This window comes from Salmo trutta, chromosome 40, assembly GCF_901001165.1.
Source record: "Salmo trutta chromosome 40, fSalTru1.1, whole genome shotgun sequence".
NCBI lineage: Eukaryota > Metazoa > Chordata > Actinopteri > Salmoniformes > Salmonidae > Salmo > Salmo trutta.
In genome coordinates, this window is record NC_042996.1 from 21,700,002 (window position 1) to 21,719,234 (window position 19,233).

The 19,233-nt window shown below is 44.0% G+C and overlaps 1 protein-coding gene across 1 annotated transcript in view; it reads left to right on the top strand.

Annotated features, from left to right (window-relative positions):
• Nucleotides 1-18,638, top strand: part of LOC115180425 (D(4) dopamine receptor-like) — a 30,470-nt gene extending 11,832 nt beyond the window's left edge. Inside the window, exons 3-6 of the mRNA XM_029742493.1 lie at nucleotides 3,147-3,478; nucleotides 3,989-4,101; nucleotides 10,339-11,045; nucleotides 17,592-18,638. Coding sequence (XP_029598353.1) covers nucleotides 3,194-3,478; nucleotides 3,989-4,101; nucleotides 10,339-11,045; nucleotides 17,592-17,794 — 1,308 coding nt within the window. The 5' untranslated portion in view covers nucleotides 3,147-3,193 and the 3' untranslated portion in view covers nucleotides 17,795-18,638. The remainder of the gene's footprint in view (nucleotides 1-3,146; nucleotides 3,479-3,988; nucleotides 4,102-10,338; nucleotides 11,046-17,591) is intronic.
• The last annotated feature ends 595 nt before the right edge of the window (nucleotides 18,639-19,233 follow it).

A 19,233-nucleotide genomic window follows, 5' to 3' on the forward strand; every position in this document is an offset into this window, starting at 1 on the left:
ACCCCCAAGACTGCTAAACAAGACTGCTAAATAGCTAATCAAATGGCTACCCGGACTACCTGCATTGACCCTTTTTTGCACTAATTCTCTTGCACTGACTCTATGCACACACACTGGACTCTACCCACACATTCACACACACTTACACTGACACCCTACCACACACATACACTGCATTCGCCCACACACACATAACATGCGCACACATGCATACTGACGCCACACACACACACACACACACACACACACACACACACACACACACACACACACACACACACACACACACACACACTTTTACACTCACCACATATGCTGCTGATACAGTTTATTATCTATTCTGTTGCCTAGTCACTTTCTCCTACCTATGCAGATGCCTTCAGAAAGTATTCACACCCTTTGACTTTTTCCACATTTTGTTGTGTTACAGCCTGAGTTTAAAATAAATTACTTTGAGATTTTGTGTCACTGGCCTACACACAACACCCCATAATGTCAAAGTGGAATTATGTTTTAAGAAATGTTTACAAATTAATAAAAAAACGAAAGCTTGAGTCAATAAGTATTTAACCCCTTCATTACGGTACAAATGTGCTTAACAAGTCACATAATAAGTTGCATGGACTCTGTGTGTAATAATAGTGTTTAAAGTGTTTAACATAACTTTTAATGACTACCTCATCTCTGTACCCCACACATACAGATAATTGTAAGGTCCCTCAGTCGAGCAGGGAATTTCAAACACATATTCAACCACAAAGACCAGGGAGGTTTTCCAATGCCTCGCAAAGAAGGGCACCTATTGGTAGATGGGTACAAAATAAAAATAAACAGACATTGAATATCCCTTTGAGCATGGTGAAGTTGTGAAGTTATTAAATACACTTTAGATGGTGTACCAATGCACCCAGTCACTACAAAGATACAGCTCAGCGTTCAACACCATACTGCCCTCAAAGCTCATCATTAAGTTAAGGACCCTGGGACTAAACACCTCCCTTTGCAACTGAATCCTGGACTTCCTGACAGGCCGCCCCCAGGTGGTAAGGGTAGGTAACAACACATCTGCCACGCTGATCCTAAACACGGGAGCAACTCAGGGGTGCGTGCTCAGTCCCCTCCAGTACTCCCTGTTCACCCATGACACAATGGGCAAACACGACTCCAACACCATCATTAAGTTTGCCGATGACACAACAGTGGTAGGCCTGATCACCGACAACGATGAGACAGCCTATACAGAGGAGGTCAGAGACCTGGCAGTGTGGTGTCAGGACAACAACCTTTCCCTCAATATGATCAAGACAAAGGAGATGATTGTAGACTACAGGAAAAGGAGGACCGCACACACCCCCATTCTCATTGATGGGGCTGTGGTGGAGCAGGTTGAGAGCTTCAAGTTCCTTGGTGTCCACATCACCAACAAACTATCATGGTCCAAACACACCAAGACAGTAGTGAAAAGGGCACGACAAAGCCTATTACCCCTCAGGAGACTGAAAAGATTTGGCATGAGTCCTCAGATCCTCAAAAAGTTCTACAGTTGCACTATCGAGAGCATCCTGACTGGTTGCATCACCACCTGGTATGGCAACTGCTCGGCCTCCGACCGCAAGGCACTACAGTGGGTGGTCCTTACGGCCCAGTACATTACTGGGAGCAAGCTTCCTGCCATTCAGGACCTCTATACCAGGCGGTGTCAGAGGAAGGCCCTAAAAATTGCCAAAGATTCCAGCCACCCTAGTCATAGAATGTTCTCTCTGCTACCGCACGGCAAGCAGTACCGGAGCGTCAAGTCTAGGTCCAAAAGGCTTCTTAACAGCTTCTACCCAAGCCATAAGACTCCTGAACAGCTAATCAAATGGCTACCCAAACTATTTGCATTGTCCCCCCCCATTTTAATGCTGCTGCTACTCTTTATTTATTATCTATGCATAGTCACTTTACCTCTACCTACATGTACATATTACCTCAATTACCTTGACTAACCTGTGCCCCCGCACATTGACTCTGTACCGGTACCCCCTGTATATACCCTCACTACTGTTATTTTACTGTTGCTCCTTAATAAATAAAAATATTTGATAAAAAAATGACCAGTTTATTTTAGTTAATACTTTCTTAACACTTATTTTTCATGAAACTGCATTGTTGGTTAAAGGCTTGTAAGTAAGCATTTCACTGTAAGGTCTGCACCTGTTGTATTTGGCGCATGTGACAAATACAATTTGATTTGATTTTGATTTGATACAGGCGTCCTTCCTAACTCAGTTACCGGAGAGGAAGGAAACTGCTCTAGGATTTCACCATGAGGCCAAGGGTGATTTTAAAACAGTTACCGAGTTTAATGGTTGTGAGAAAACTGAGGATGGTTAACAACACTGCGTCCTGTGTGGGAAAATGCACTTAAGAAATTTTGGGGCAAATCCAACACAACAGGAGTTTTAATATTTTTTGCATGGTGGTGGGCTGCATCATGTTATGGGTATGCTTGTCATTGGCAAGGACAAGGGAGTTTTTTGGGATAAAAATAAATGTAATACAGCAGTCTGCTTTCCAATAGACACTGGAAGAGGAATTCACCTTTCAGCAAGACATAACCTAAATCACAAGGTCAAATCTACACTGGAGTTGCTAACCAAGATGACATTGAATGTTCCTGAGTGGCCTAGTTACAGTTTTGACTTAAATCGGCTTGAAAATCTGTAGCAAGACTTGAAAATGGCTGTCTAGAAATGATCAACAACCAATTTGACAGAGCTTGAAGAATTAAAAAAAATATCTATATCATGGGCAAATATTGTACAACTCAGGTGTGAAAAGCTCTTAGAGACTTACCCAAAAAGACTCACAGCTGTAATCGCTGCCAATGGTGTTTCTAACATGTATTGACTCAGGGGGTTGAATACTTATTTTATTGAGATATATTAGTGTATTATTTTCATAAATGTTTAGTAAATGTTCACATTTTTCTTCCACTTTGACATTACAGAGTATTTTGTATAGATTGATGATAAGAAATACAATTAAATCCATTTGAATCCAACTTTGTAACACAACAAAATGTACAAAATTCAAGGGGTGTGAATACTTACTGAAGGCACATACACACCAGAGTAAACACTCTCCTCTCGCCTCCTCCCTAGATGTTAACTTCAGAGCGACAGTGCAGCCCGGGGCCTCCATCATCGACATGGTCAATGTGACGACATCACCCAGCAGCAATGCCACCCCAGAGGGTCTGACTGAGAGGGGGCTGGTGGTCCTGGGCCAGAGGGAAGAGTATGATTACAACTACTTTGCCCTGGTGCTGGGTGTGCCCCTCATCCTGATCATCATCCTGGGCAACGTACTTGTGTGTCTCAGCGTGCTCACTGAGCGCTCCCTGAAGACTGCCACCAACTACTTCATCATCAGCCTATCTGTGGCCGACCTACTGCTGGCTGTACTGGTGCTGCCCCTCTATGTCTACTCTGAGGTGAGGGAGGAGTGGAGAGTGTGTTAGTATGTATGTATGTGTGTGTGTGTGTGTGTGTGTGTGTGTGTGTGTGTGTGTGTGTGTGTGTGTGTGTGTGTGTGTGTGTGTGTGTGTGTGTGTGTGTGTGTGTGTGTGTGTGTGCGTGCGTGCGTGTAAGTTGACCTTCCCTCCATGACCTCTTAAATTGGGCGTCAGGTAGCCTAGTGGATAGAGCATTGGGCCAGTAACCGAAAGGTTGCAAGATTGAATCCCCGAGCTGACAAGGTAAAAATCTGTCATTCTGCCCCTGAACAAGGCAGTTAACCCACTGTTCCTAGGCCGTTATTGAAAATAAGAATTTGTTCTTAACTGACTTGCCTAGTTAAATAAAGGTTAATAAAAATATATACATTGAAGAAACACATACTGTAGTTTTGTCCAATTACCTGCCCTGTCTGTCTCTTCGTAGTTTAAAGTCCATTGCCGACAGGACTGACAACCTGTTGTTGTTGTTGTTGCTGTGTTTCCCAGTTCCTGGGTGGTACCTGGACCCTGAGCACATACATCTGTGATGCGCTGATGACCATGGACGTCATGCTGTGCACCGCCTCCATCCTCAACCTATGTGCCATCAGCGTGGACAGGTGAGTTCTTCTGTCTCAACTTCACCTGGACACTATGGTAACACATGGCTGTCAGTTCACACTAGTTTTCAATACCACAATACCATCTCTGACCTGTCTAGTTACGGTACACTGGACTCTGAAATCTAGTAACACCATATGTCCACCCACAGGGCACAAACTGGTTGAATCAACGTTGTTTCAATGTAATTTGTCAACATATTGTGATGTGGAATATACGTAGAAAATACATTGGATTTGAAAAAAGTAATTAACTGTTGTTCTGAGGGCTACATTTCTACCACAGGATTATGTCATCATGGTAACCAACATTTCAACATAGGGATATCTTGTATATAAACCTTGAATTTGTACCTCTAAAACAATGTCAGATCTTCAGTGTTATATCCACTGTCGGAATAAAAAACAATAGTCTGGGCAGCACCTCCTACTGGAGAATTGATCTATCTACAGTTACCCAGTTAGTTAGCTCGCTGGTCACCATAGCAGCACCCACCCGTAGCACGCGCTCCAGCAGGTATATTTCACTGGTCACCCCCAAAGCCAATTCCTCCTTTGGCCGCCTTTCCTTCCAGTTCTCTGCTGCCAATTACTGGAATGAATTGCAAAAAAAAATCACTGAAGCTGGAGACTCATATCTCCCTCATTAAAGTTAAGCACCAGCTGTCAGAACAGCTCACAGATCACTGCACCTGTACATAGCCCATCTGTAAATAGCCCATCCAACTACCTCATCCCCATACTGTTATTTATTTTATTTCTTTTGCTCCTTTGCACCCCAGTATCTCTACTTGCACATTCATCTTCTGCACATCTATCACTCTAGTGTTTAATCGCTATATTGTAATTATTTGGCCACTATGGCCTATTTATTGCCTTACTTCCCTTATCCTACCTCATTTGCACACACTGTATATAGACTTTTTCTACTGTATGTTTGTTTATTCCATGTGTAACTATGTGTTGTTGTTTGTGACGCACTGCTTTGCTTTATCTTGGCCAGGTCGCAGTTGTAAATGAGAACTTGTTCTCAACTAGCCTACCTGGTTAAATAAAGGTGAAATAAAAAATGTAAAAAACCTTTGGTCTCCCATCCAGGGTTTTTAACCAAGCCCTATTAGCTTTGATATTTGCTACTGACTATTACCAATGTGCTATCGTGAGAAAGATTGTTGAGAGATCTCCACTTTAAAAAAAACAAATAGATTCACTGCTGCTATGGAAGTAATTACAAGAGGGTAGGTTTAGCAGAGTAAGTAAAATGTGACCATACTCTTATCACTCATATATCATAATGTCACGTTCGTCGTACTGATGGGACCAAAACGCAGCGGGAATGTAAGTGCTCATCTTCTTCTTTATATATAAAGAAACGTGATACAAAACACTTAAACAAAACAACGACGAAAAAACAGTCTCGTAAGGACAAAAAAGACTATACAGAGAAACAACTACCCACAAATCCCATGACAAAAACACCTCTATTAAATAGGACCTTCAATTAGAGGCAACGAGGAACAGCTGCCTCCAATTGAAGGTCATCCCAATAAACTACGCATAGAAATAGAATAAATAGAACGAACATAGAAATACACTAACATAGAACATAAACCAAAACACCCCGAAACACCCTAAACAAACACCCCCTGCCACGCACTGACCAAACTATAATAACAAACAACCCTTTTTACTGGTCAGGACGTGACAGTACCCCCCCCAAAGGTGCAGACCCTGGATGCACCTGAAACAACAAAACAAAACCTAATACAATAATTCAAAAACAAACAAAAAATAATCCCAAACTAAAGGGAGGGAAGGGAGGGTGGCTACCGTTACCGACGGCTCCTGTGCTACACCCCCCCTCCCCAATCCTCCAACTACGGAGGTGGCTCAGGCCACGGCCTTAGTCCCCAACCTAACCTGTCCACCCCCGCTGAAGACTCAGGGCTAAGGCTCGTCCGCTGGAGACCTCGGGCTGATGCGCGTCGCTGGAGACCTCGGGCTGATGCGCGTCGCTGGAGACCTCGGGCTGGAGGGCGACTCTGGCTGCGCCGGTTCCGGACTGTAGGGCGACTCTGGCTGCGCCGGTTCCGGACTGTAGGGCGACTCTGGCTGCGCCGGTTCCGGACTGTAGGGCGACTCTGGCTGCGCCGGTTCCGGACTGTAGGGCGACTCTGGCTGCGCCGGTTCCGGACTGTAGGGCGACTCTGGCTGTGCCGGTTCCGGACTGTAGGCCATCTCTGCCGGCTCTGGACTGTGGGCCATCTCTGCAGGCTCCGGACTGTGGGCCGTCTCTGCAGGCTCCGGACTGTGGGCCGTCTCTGCAGGCTCCGGACTGTGGGCCGTCTCTGCAGGCTCCGGACTGTGGGCCGTCTCTGCAGGCTCCGGACTGTAGACAATCGCCGGAAGCACTGGACGGGAAACTGTCTCTGGAAGCTCTGGACGGGGAACTGTCTCCGGAAGCTCTGGACGGGGAACTGTCTCTGGAAGCTCTGGACGGGGAACTGTCTCCGGAAGCTCTGGACGGGGAACTGTCTCCGGAAGCTCTGGACGGGGAACTGTCTCCGGAAGCTCTGGACGGGGAACTGTCGTCGGAAGCTCTGGACGGGGTACTGTCGTCGGAAGCTCTGGACGGGGACTGCGCACTGGAAGCCTAGTGCGTGGTGCTGGTACTGGAGGTACCAGACTGGAGACACGCACCACAAGGCTAGTGTGAGGAGCAGGAACAGGACGTACTGGACTGGGCTGACGCACTGGAAGCCTAGTGCGTGGTGCTGGCTTTGGAGGCGCCAGACTAGGGACACGCACCACAAGGCTAGTGCGAGGAGTGGGGACTGGATACACTGGGCCATGAGTAAGCACTGGAGGTCTGGAGCACACAACCCCTTCTGGCTGAGTGCTCACTCTAGCATGGCACTTGCGAGGGGCTGGGATCGCTCGCACCGGACTGTGCGTGCGCATGGGCGAGAACGTGCGCACTTCCGCATAGCACGGTGCTCTCTTGATCCGCTGCTCCCCATAATAAGCACGGGGAGTTGGCTTAGGTCTATTACCTGACCTAGCCACTCTTCCCGTGTTCCCCCCCCAAAAAATTATTGGGGCTGCCTCTCACACTTGCCAATCTGTGCGTATAATGCCTCATAATGACGCCGTTCCGCCTTGGCTGCCTCCAGCTCCTCCTTAGGTCGCCGATACTCCCCAGCCTGGTGCCAAGGTCCTGCCCCGTCCAAAATGTCCTCCCATGTCCACGATTCCAAATACCTTTGCTGCTCCATCCTCCGCTTCTTGGTCCGTTGGTGGTGGGTAGTTCTGTCACATTCGTCGTACTGATAGGACCAAAACGCAGCGGGAATGTAAGTGCTCATCTTCTTCTTTATATATAAAGAAACGTGATACAAAACACTTAAACAAAACAACGACGAAAAACAGTCTTGTAAGGACAAAAAAGACTATACAGAGAAACAACTACCCACAAATCCCATGACAAAAACACCTCTATTAAATAGGACCTTCAATTAGAGGCAACGAGGAACAGCTGCCTCCAATTGAAGGTCATCCCAATAAACTACGCATAGAAATAGAACAAATAGAACGAACATAGAAATACACTAACATAGAACATAAACCAAAACACCCCAAAACACCCTAAACAAACACCCCCTGCCACGCCCTGACCAAACTATAATAACAAACAACCCCTTTTACTGGTCAGGATGTGACACATAAATGATGCTATTTAGGCCTATAAGCTATAGGACTTGCAAAGTCATCAACAGCTATTGTTTTATTTCAACCCAGAATTCAACAGAAAATAGACAAATCAAATCAAAAGTTTATTTGTCACGTGTGCCGAATACAACAGGTGTAGACCTTACAGTGAAATGCTTACTTACAGGCTCTAACCAATAGTGCGAGAAAAAAAAGGTGTGTGTGTGTGTGTGTGTGTGTGTGTGTGTGTGTGTGTGTGTGTGTGTGTGTAGGTAAGTAAAGAAATAAAACAACAGTAAAAAGACATTTGAAAATAAGAGTAGCAAGGCTATATACAGACACCGGTTAGTCAGGCTTATTGAGGTAGTATGTACATGTGGGTATGGTTAAAGTGACTATGCATATATGAACAGAGAGTAGCAGTAGCGTAAAAAGAGGGGTTGGTGGGTGGCGGGACACAATGCAGATACAACAGGCCAATGCACAATACAGTAGGCCTAGGGTTTCAAGCTCTGGTTGATTTCTAATTGAATGATATTTAGTGATATTGAATTGTGTACTTGGTTGTCAACGCAACCAAATATCAACATTTGAAGGAGATGTATCTTCTGCTTGGATAGTTCCATTTGTGTCACTGACTTAGTCTGCCTTTAATTCCAGTTTGTCTACAAATTAACAATTGATACGTTGGATTCACGTCTTCATCTCAATCAAAATCAAAGTTAAACTTCATTTAAAGTGCTTTTAAAGTTTGATTTGATCTAGTTCTATTATTTAACTTAGACAAACTGGAATTAAAGCCAGACTAAGTTAGTGGCACAAATAGAACTATCCAAGCAGAAGATAATGTTGATATTTGATTGCGTTGACAACCAAACACAATTCGATATTACTTTTGTAATACAATAAATTGCCTAAAGTTAAGGCTATCTTATAAACGAATGTAACCTTAAAATGAGTAACACATCCGTGGCCACATTGAGGATACTGTAACTATGAATGTATTCTGATGTAGTCATTAAAGTGTGCATATTCAAAATGGCATGCATAGCTCGTCACAGGTCTGTGGAGATCATCACAATTTCTGTAATAATCTGTGCAGAATCTTGAACAGCACCTGCACCATGTACTTTTAATGTAATCTCAACTGCAATCCAGGTCATTTGGTTACGCTACTAGATGAAGCACAGTGATAACACAGTAATCTTTCCTATCAATAAACCACAAATTAAACATTGTTTGGCATTGGAATTTGTTTGTGCCTTTAGATGGTTGAAAGCATCGTGGATATTCAACTAACGTTTGGCTGTCTTTTTGAGTGGGTGAATATAGGTTGTAATGTCTTTGATCAACATGTCAACCAAATATTACCCAATTGAAATGGCGTGTCTCCAGTGTGATTTATGAGTTAACAAAAAATTGCTAAGAACTACTGCAATATCTCTGAGTTATTGGTTGAACAAGGAAAAGATTGATAACACAAGCTTTTCTTCAAAAAGTTTCTTCAAGAAATACCCTGTGTATATTCTTTATTCCCACTTACGAAAGCAACACAGAGAGCCATTAAAAACACCAAAAACAATATCTTCAACTTGCAAGTTCAATATTTCTTTCTAATATCTGTAGCGAGCTCTGTAGCGAGCCCTGTCACTCACAGTAATCCCCCAAATCATTCTGCCAGACTGTGAGAAGAGCGTAGCGAGACCTTTAGCAGACATCACACAGTGAATGCTAACTGATGGCTGTGGTCTATACGAGGCTAATGGAACCGTAGCTCTGGAACCCCCTCATCGACCCGATCATCAAGACCCACTAATTACTCAACACAGCGAGAAGCAAACTCACGCCAACCACCCAGGGGACTCTACCCGAAACAAAATCTAAGGGCTCCAAGAGTTTCTAAGGCAAAGCAAAAACAAACCAACTGTAAAATATAAAATAAGCATTAAATAGGTTCCACACAGCACACACTTCCTGCTAGTTAAATGTTATATCCCTAGCGTTATGCGGCTTGTGAGACTGACAGGTTCTATAGCATTGTGGTGTTATTAGATTTCACAATGTAATAATTCGACATGGTATCTAATCAATAGACTGAGATTCATTGGATTTATTAGACAGGAGAAGCAGGGTAGAGCCAGGTTGTGGGGCGGTGGAGTTGAGTGGAGTTATGAATGAAGGTGAATAAAATTGTAACTTTATCTGTGGCATTCTAGTGCCTCCACATCTGCGTTTACTTTGAAGGAGGATCACAGAACAGCTTTGAACAACTTGCAGGTTTTTCAAATGCTTCCAAAACAGCCACTACTGTATGTCCTCTGAGTATTTCCCTACTCTATTGGCCTGTTTGAAGTCCCTCCATGTTAAATTGATGTATTTATGTATTTTAAATTTAGACTATGTTATTTACTTTGATCCATGTCCCTGCAGGTACATAGCCATGGTAGCAGCAGTGCCCCTGAAGTACAACAGGTGTGCTCTATGTATTTGAAATGTATTTTATCCCGTGTGATGTGTGTGTCCCTGCAGGTACATAGCGGTGGTGGTGCCACTGAAGTATAACAGGAACCAGTTCAGCTTGCGGCAGCTGGTCCTCATTACGGCCACCTGGGTTCTCTCCCTGGGCGTCGCCAGTCCCGTCATCTTCGGCCTCAACCAGGTGCCGGGCCGCAACCCCACCGTGTGCAAGCTGGAGAACGACAGCTTCGTGGTCTACTCTTCCGTGTGCTCCTTCTTTGTACCTTGCCCTGTCATGCTCTTCCTGTACTACTGGATGTTCCGGGGGTTGAGACGCTGGAGCTCAGGCAGGAGGCGCTCCCAGCTGACGAGGGGAAGAAAACGGAGCCTGTCCCTGCGCCTCAGCTCCGCCCTGCAGAGGGAGAACGCAGGGGTCAGGGCGGGTGCCAAGGAGAAGGTGGTGTACCTCATGCCCACAGCTCTCAGCCCGATGTCACCGTCGGCTGTATCGATGGCGTCGCCCACGGTGGCTCTGGGGGTGGAGGACAAGCAGCAGGATGGTTTGGGGGCGGGCGTGGCGGAGAGCGACCCCATGACTACCCAGATGGACAGCGTTTCGGACGCGGACCCCACAGAGAGGCCGCCTAGGCAGGGGAAGATCCTGAAGGAGAATGGGCTGGCCCACGCGAAGGCCACCAAGAGGGGGCGCCGCAACAGCAAGAGTAGCAGAGTGAGTGGGAGGGAGCGCAAAGCCATGAAGGTTCTTCCTGTTGTAGTTGGTAGGTATGTGTACGTGTGTGTGTGTGTGTGTGTGTGTACATGCATGTGTTTTCCAAGGTTTACATAAATCATATCAACGAAGCACATTTAGCATCGTTGGGGCAAGAAAACAAGGGGTTGCGGTGAGCTTAAATAGTATTCATTACATAAACATGGGGGGACATGGAAATGAGGTGTTCCCCTACTGCGAGCAGAATACACAACCTCATAACCTGCAACTGATTGTTGACACATCAACTAGGATTAAAGAGCATGGTTGTTTGTGATTGTTGCTGTTTCGGTAATCAGTGCCTGTACTGGAGGGTGAATGGTTTCACCTCTTCTCTGAGTATACAGTGTATCCAGCTTCTCAAGCTCCGGTTCAGTGTGTTTCGATCCATAGCTAGAGGACCAACTCTCTCCAGGAGGGAGAAGAATAATTTTTGTCTTAATTTGTTGAACGAACCCCCCACCCCCCAAAAAAATGTACAGAACTCCAAAACAAACAAAAACGGCGCAAAATGTTGTCATAATATATGCACAAACCCTTCTGCACTTTTCGATAAGTTTGCCAAAATGTCTAAAAACATGTTCTCACTTTGTCATTACGGGGTATTGTGTGTAGATGATAAGTCATAGTATACACAACGGTGTTACGGGGATCTCATAAAGCAGTGTGTAAGGCTATATTGAGGCATTCTTGTGAGACGGGAATGAAACTCTTACCTGAAAAGGTACTCCTCTGACTAGACATTCACATTATATTACATGGTGTTCTACTAAGATAGTGGACTATGGCGAAGTTTGACCCACCGCAAAACTTTAGCTTTGATAAACCGACGGAATGGATGGATTGGAAACAACTTTTTATGAGATTCGAAACCGTGACCAAGTTGGATCAGGGAGATCAAATGTACAGGTAAGTTCCCTCGTGCCATGGGCAGTGAGGCAGAGAACATTTTCTAATCGTTCACCTTTGCATCAAAAGGATGGAAAGTCTGCTTTTTCCCAAACGGAGTGTTATTCACGAATGTGCCTGTTTTTATCAACGAGTACAGCGACCTGGGAAAAAGGCAGAGACATTCATCAGAGCCCTTTACGAGCTTTCAGAGCATTGTGACTTTGATGTGAATAGAGATCAGCATATTCAGAACCAAATTGTTGCGGGCATACTGGATTAAGGACTGTGTCCTAAGCTGCAGTTGATGGCAGATCTCACATTAGCAACTACAGTCTGTCAGTCAGAGAAAGTTAGCATGCAAGTAAGCCGGCAGGGAGAAGCTACGTGCTATGTACAGGAGATTGCACGGGGGCACAAGAAGAATGCAAAATGGCGCAATGAGAACAGAGATTCAAAGGACACGGAGCGTGCAGAAGGAAAATGCCGCAGGTGTGGGAAAATGTAACAAAAAGAGCAGGAAAGATGTCCAGCTTTCAACTGGACATGCAACAAGTGTCAGAAAACAGAGCATTGGGAAAGAATGTGTCACACAAAATCAGTTAGTGAAGTTACAGGCGTCATATTGTTTCAGATCCGTTAGCAATGCCGATAGGAGTGATGACCAATGGACAGTGCAATTTCTCATTGGTGCAACACCTGTAAAATGTTTAATTGACACTGGAGCAGATTCTAGTGGGGCGGTAGGTAGCCTAGTGGTCAGAGCGTTGGGCAGTAACCGAAAGGTTGCTGGATTGAATCCCGAGCTGACAAGGTAAAAATCTGTCATTCTGCCACTGAGCAAGGCAGTTAACCCACTGTTCTCCGGGCGCTGTGGATGTTGATTATGGCAGCCCCCCGGACCTCTCTGATTCCGAGGGTTTGGGTTAAATGCGGAAGACGCATTCAGTTGTACAACTGACTAGGTATCTCCCCTTTCCCTAATGTAATGTATGAAGAGACATTTGATATGCTCACTCCAGAGAAAACATTGCAGACAGAGTGTGAACAAACTAACTCAGCCGGTCAACAGCAGCCGAGATTGGCCTGGTGAAACGCATCGAAGAGGTTCATGACGCATTTGGAGAACATGGCTTGCTCAACACAGCCAGTGAAAATACAACTGAAAGATAAGACACAGCTATATGCAGTGCACACAGCGCAGAGAATCCCAATATGCAGAAGGTGAAAGAGGAGCTGTGCAGAATGGAGGAAAATGACATTGTGGAGAAGGCGATGCAGCTAACAGATTGGTGTGCACCCATGGTGCCTGTCCTGAAGAAAAAGGGAAAAGTACGTATATGTGTGGGTTTGAAAAAGCTTTCTGAAGCAGTGAAAAGGGAACAGTTCATCCTACCACCTCGGAAGATACTCGCAAAGCTGAGCGGAGCCAGAGTTTTCTCAACAAAGGGATCCGGCAAGTGGCTTTTGGCAAATACCCCTACACTGTGACAGCAGAAAGTTGACAACCTTTATTACACCTTTTGACAGGTACTGTTTCTGCCGTCTGCCGTTTGGGATCTCGAGCCCTCCAGAAATCTTCCAAAACAAAATGGAGACATTGCAAGGTTTTAAGACAGCCCCCGTTTTTATGGATGACATTTCGGTATATGCTAATACTATAGAGGAGCACAACGAGCCACTAAAAAGAGTCCTGCAGAAGATTGAGTCAACCGGACTAAAGTTGAACAAAGAAAAGTGAGTCCTCAGGCAAACAAAGCTACGCTTCCTGGGACACCTCACTGACCCATCAGGAGTCAGGTCTGATTCAGAGGAAGTGGAGGCCATCAGGCAGCTTTCCCCACCAGAGAACTTGCAGGAGCTGAAGAGAGTTCTTGGGATGGTTAAATAACTAGGGAAGTATATCCCCAACCTTTCCACAGTGGGTCAACCACTGCATTAGCTCCTGAGGTCAAATCAAATCAAATTTTATTGGTCACATACAATTGGTTAGCAGATGTTAATGCGAGTGTAGTGAAATGCTTGTGCTTCTAGTTCCGACAGTGCAGTAATATCTAACAAGTAATCTAACAATTCCACAACAACTACCTAATACACACAAATCTAAAGGGATGGAACAAGAATATGTACATATAAATATTTGGATGAGCGATGACCGAGCTGCACAAGATGCAATAGATAGTATAAAATACAGTGTATTCATATGACATGAGTAATGTAAGATATGTAAACATTATTAAAGTGGCATTGTTTAAAATGACTAGTGATCCATTTATTAAAGTGGCCAATGTTTTGAGTCTGTATGTAGGCAGCAGCCTCTCTGTGTTAGTGATGGCTGTTTAACAGTCTGATGGCTATGGACGTGGGATCACGCACAGCAGGCGGCGTCCCAGCGCCTCAAAGTACTTCTAATGACTTCCCCAGTCCTGACAGTTGAGAAAATTCGAGAAATATCTATACAGCCTGGAGGTTTTCAAGCCTGTGACCACAAGCCCTTGGTCCCACTAATGAACAGCAAAGACTTGGATAATGTAGCTTTACGGTGCCAGAAACTACTCATACAGCTAATGAGGTTCTAACCCACAGCGGAGTACGCGCCAGGCAAAACGTTGGTCGTGGCGGACACTCTGTCATGGAGTCCGTTGACACTCACAGAAAAGGAAACAGACACGCACACGGACATGGAGTGCTACATCGCAGCCATAATCAACAACATACCCTTTACACAGACAAAAAAATGGAGAGCATCAGAGTTGCCACTGCAGCAGATGATAAACTACAGACAGGTGATCAAGTCCATCAGGTCAGACTGGCCTGAACATGTGAGTAAAACCCCAGTCAAAGTCAGAGATTTCTTTTCAGTGAAAAGTGAACTGTCAGAGTACAATGGTATGGTCACAAGGGGGAATCGCATACTAGTACCACAGACACGGCGGGCAGACAATCTTGATAGAATACACAATGGACATCAAGGTCTGACTAAACGCAGAGAGAGGGCCAACACCTCAGTATCTCATCAGAGCTAAAGAAAAAGGTTATGTCAGTCTTGTTGTGAGCTTAGAAAGGAACAGCAAAGTGAGCCACTCATCTCAACGCTGCTCCCTGACAGGCCATGGAAAATAATTGCTCTGGATCTATGCGAGCATAACAAACAAAACCATCTGATTATATCTGACTATGACTCAAGATTCATTGAGATACTACACATGCCTACAACCACAGTACACAGGTCGCCCTGAAGCTGAAAGGAACCTTTGCAAGGTATGGGATTGCAGATGAGGTCATTAGTGACAATGGGCCCCAATTCCCTACTTCCGAGTTCCAAGAAATGGCAAAGCAACTTGACGTTAAGCACATTATTTCCAGGGCGCACAACCCTCAGGGTGAAGGTCACGCAGAAAGGGCAGTGCAGACAGTGAAGAGGATTCTGAAGCAGAAAGACCCACTGGTTGGTCTCATGTGCCACAGATCAACCCAATGCACAACAACGGGAGCAAAGCCCAGCAGAGCTCCTCATGGGTAGAAAAATCTGAACGAAACTCCCGACGTTGGAGAGAAACCTCCAACCTAAGTGGCCCAACAAAAACACATCAGGCTAAAGGATGCAGCAGAAAAGAGGAAACCAACCTTCTACTACAACCAACGTCACGAGGCGAGACCATTACAGTTGCTACTGCCAGGAGAAACAGTGCTCACCAAGCTAAATCACCTAAACGAGTAGACGACACCTGCAGTGGGAACAGGGGAAAGCACCACACCCAGGTTTACGTCATCGAGATGCAGAAAGGAGGAACACTACGACGTAACTGTCGCCACCACCAGACGGTGCCTATACCCCAACTAAAGGTATTATTCCTGCCTCTCCTGAAAGAAGAGAAAATAGTCTACTGCCAGACAATGGTCAACAAGAGACTGTTTCACTGACCTCGAGTGACAGCACAAAGACTGCTGGTCAAGGACGTATACTTACCAAGTCTAGAAGGGTTAGCAAACCAGTTGTCAGACTGGACCTGTAAAGAACAACTATAGAAACCAAGAGACATTGAAAAGAGACACTAGAGGTTAATATAAAAAAAATTTGGGGGGGGGGGGCACATGTGAAATGTTGCGTTGCTTTAATGTTCTTTCAAAATCTTTTCAGTAACATTGTTTCTGTGTATTGCTATTCTGAAGTACGGTTGCTTTCATTATGGTTACACTCATTTGTAGAAGGTGTTAAAAGGAAAATGTGTTAAAGTTAAAGGGGGGGATATGGGGTGTGAATACTTTCTGAAGACACTGTATTTAACAGAGCGATTTTATCGAACTTTAAATCTGCACACTTCTTCCAGTACATTTTCAGTGTAAATTGTTCAAAGTAGTTGTACCATAAACTTTGAAATCAATGGTTTGAAAAACATATTATTATGCATTACATAATAACATGGCATTACAGCAATACAAAACAAGGATCAGATTTTTGCAACTATATAACAAACACCGGACGCTTCAAAGAGGCTGCATGCTGAGAAGGCTAACATTTTGATTATATGAGGAAAAGGCTCACACTCCGTGGCTATAAATTCAACATTTGAAAACACAGACTGTTAAAATGCAATGAAGGGAGACCATGGTGTTAGACGGTGTTGATGCTCCACAGATTTAGCAGGATGTGTTTAGCACTATGCTAGTGTTGTTGTGAAAAATAGAGGAATGAATAATACCACCCTCCACAGCATAGTCTCTTCCCACAATGCTGGGCCTGTTTGCTTACTGTACTAATGCAGGACCGCATCTATCCACTGACAAACCAACTCCCGCTGTGTCTGAACGGACAAAGCAGGAAGAAATAGAGTCCATAATCTATGTGTTGTGGACCTAAGCTGTATCATACCATATGTGTGTGAACAGGTGTGAGTGTTGGCACGTGCTGAATGAATGGAAAATATGACATACACACACCCGTTGTCGTACGTACATCTACGCACATCTACTCGGAGCAAGTCGCTCACACCATAACTGGCACAGGCCATGTGTACAGGCAGAGCTGACTAACTTTATTCAGTGTGACAACGTTATCATGGTACGTTTGCTGGAAAGGTGATGAAGTGTTACCAGCTAGTTAGCTAGCGACCAAATAGAGTTAGCACATGATGTAAGTGTCTGTAAGGCATCATACATCATGGTAATGTAGCCTGCAGTACAAGTAGAGGACGGTATCTCCTCGGAAACAGCCACTTGATTGCAATCTTCTACCATGGTTCACATGATCTGTGCAAACACTTTGTCATGCCACATGCATCTATTCGACACACCCGCACACATATAATACAAATTCAGTAACTCTGTATGCAGTGAGCTACAGTCTGCCTGTCATAGACAGCTTTCCCTCAATGGGACGTCACATGATATTTACCATCTCACATTAAACCAACATACCTGTTTTAAACACAACCTCTATAAGCAGTGTCTGTCATAAACACATTTTCCTCAATGTCATAGCACATTGATGTTTACCATCTCACATTATAGTAATATACTGTAGTTATGTATCCCTCGCCATGTACTGATTTATTGAAAAGACTGACTGCTTCACCTTTCGCTTTTTCCTCCCCCTTTTCCTCCTCCCTCTTCTTCTCCTCCCCTCCCCTCCTCCCCTCCTCTTCCACCCTCTTCCCACCTATACCAGGTGTGTTCCTAGCCTGTTGGACACCTTTCTTTGTGGTACATGTGACCAACGTGCTGTGCGTGTCCTGCAAAATCAGCCCCACTCTGATCTCCGTGGTAACGTGGCTGGGCTACGTCAACAGTGCTGTCAACCCCATCATTTACACTGCCTTCAACGCAGAGTTCCGAAATGTCTTTCACAAACTTCTCTGCTGTCGAGCATGAGACCTGAGTTCTGAGATCTGGAACCTCTTTGACAGACTATTCATTGAGATAGAACAACAATTATCTTTATGGTTCAACCTGAGACCTGAATTCTAGAATGTTGTTCTCGGCCATGAGACCTGAATTAAATGATCTTTCACAAAACTCCTCGGTTGCTGGATGTGAGAGTGACTTCTTTACCCAAAGGGGTTTTCCTGGATTTAAGTGCTGGCAGAACGTGAGGTTGTCAAAATGGATGAACAATACAGGGGACAACATGACAGGATTTGACTGATGCCTTAGTTGACATATTGTGAACTGAAAGACAGTGGCTCACTGTATCTGATGTTTCAACATTGAAGTTGATACAGTGCGACTGTTTTTTCGCCTGTAAAATATTGCTTGGTTACAGAAGATGGTGAATACTGTTAATATCGTAGCCCAAAGGCATAAAATATGTGAACAATGTGCACATTTAACAACATATAAGTATTTGATATGTGAGTTTTGATCTCTCTCAGAATGAAATGTTGATGTTATGTACGGTTCTCAGTTTTGATTTAATAATGTGCAGGTTTTCTGTATTGGTATTGTATTTTCTTTAGAATTGACTTTGTCTCCATTTATCCTGAGGATTTGGGAGACTTTAGGGACATCGGGTGGCTCATGAGGAACTTCAATTATACAACAAACATAGTGAAATAAAGGTTAAATAAAAAATAAAAAAAATACTACATTTTCTATCTTGTGGATTACGGACAAGTTATACTATGACCTATTTTGAGGAAAGTGCTGTGAATGTGACAAATGTAAACAACTCTCTTTGACGTCAATGGAAAAATAATAAAACATGTTCCATATGATACGTATGATGATACTATATGATACGTATGATGATACTATATGATACGTATGATGATACTATATGATACGTATGATGATACTATATGATACATATGATGATACTATATGATACGTATGATGATACTATATGATACGTATGATGATACTATATGATACGCATGATGATACTATATGATACGTATGATGATACTATATGATACGTATGATGATACTATATGATACGTATGATGATACTATATGATACGTATGATGATACTATATGATACGTATGATGATACTATATGATACGTATGATGATACTATATGATACGTATGATGATACTATATGATACGTATGATGATACTATATGATACGTATGATGATACTATATGATACATATGATGATATGTATGCCGTATTTCCCCTATGTAAGAAACTGAGAACACTAGTCGCAATCAGAATGAAATCATTTCAGCCCAAATGACATAGATAAAATCTATTTATCCATGTCACTGAGAGCGATACGGAATGTTGGTCGATTCCCTCATCAAAAGCCACAGAAGACACTGCTATATTACACACACAGGAAGTTACCATTACACGTGAAATGATCCTT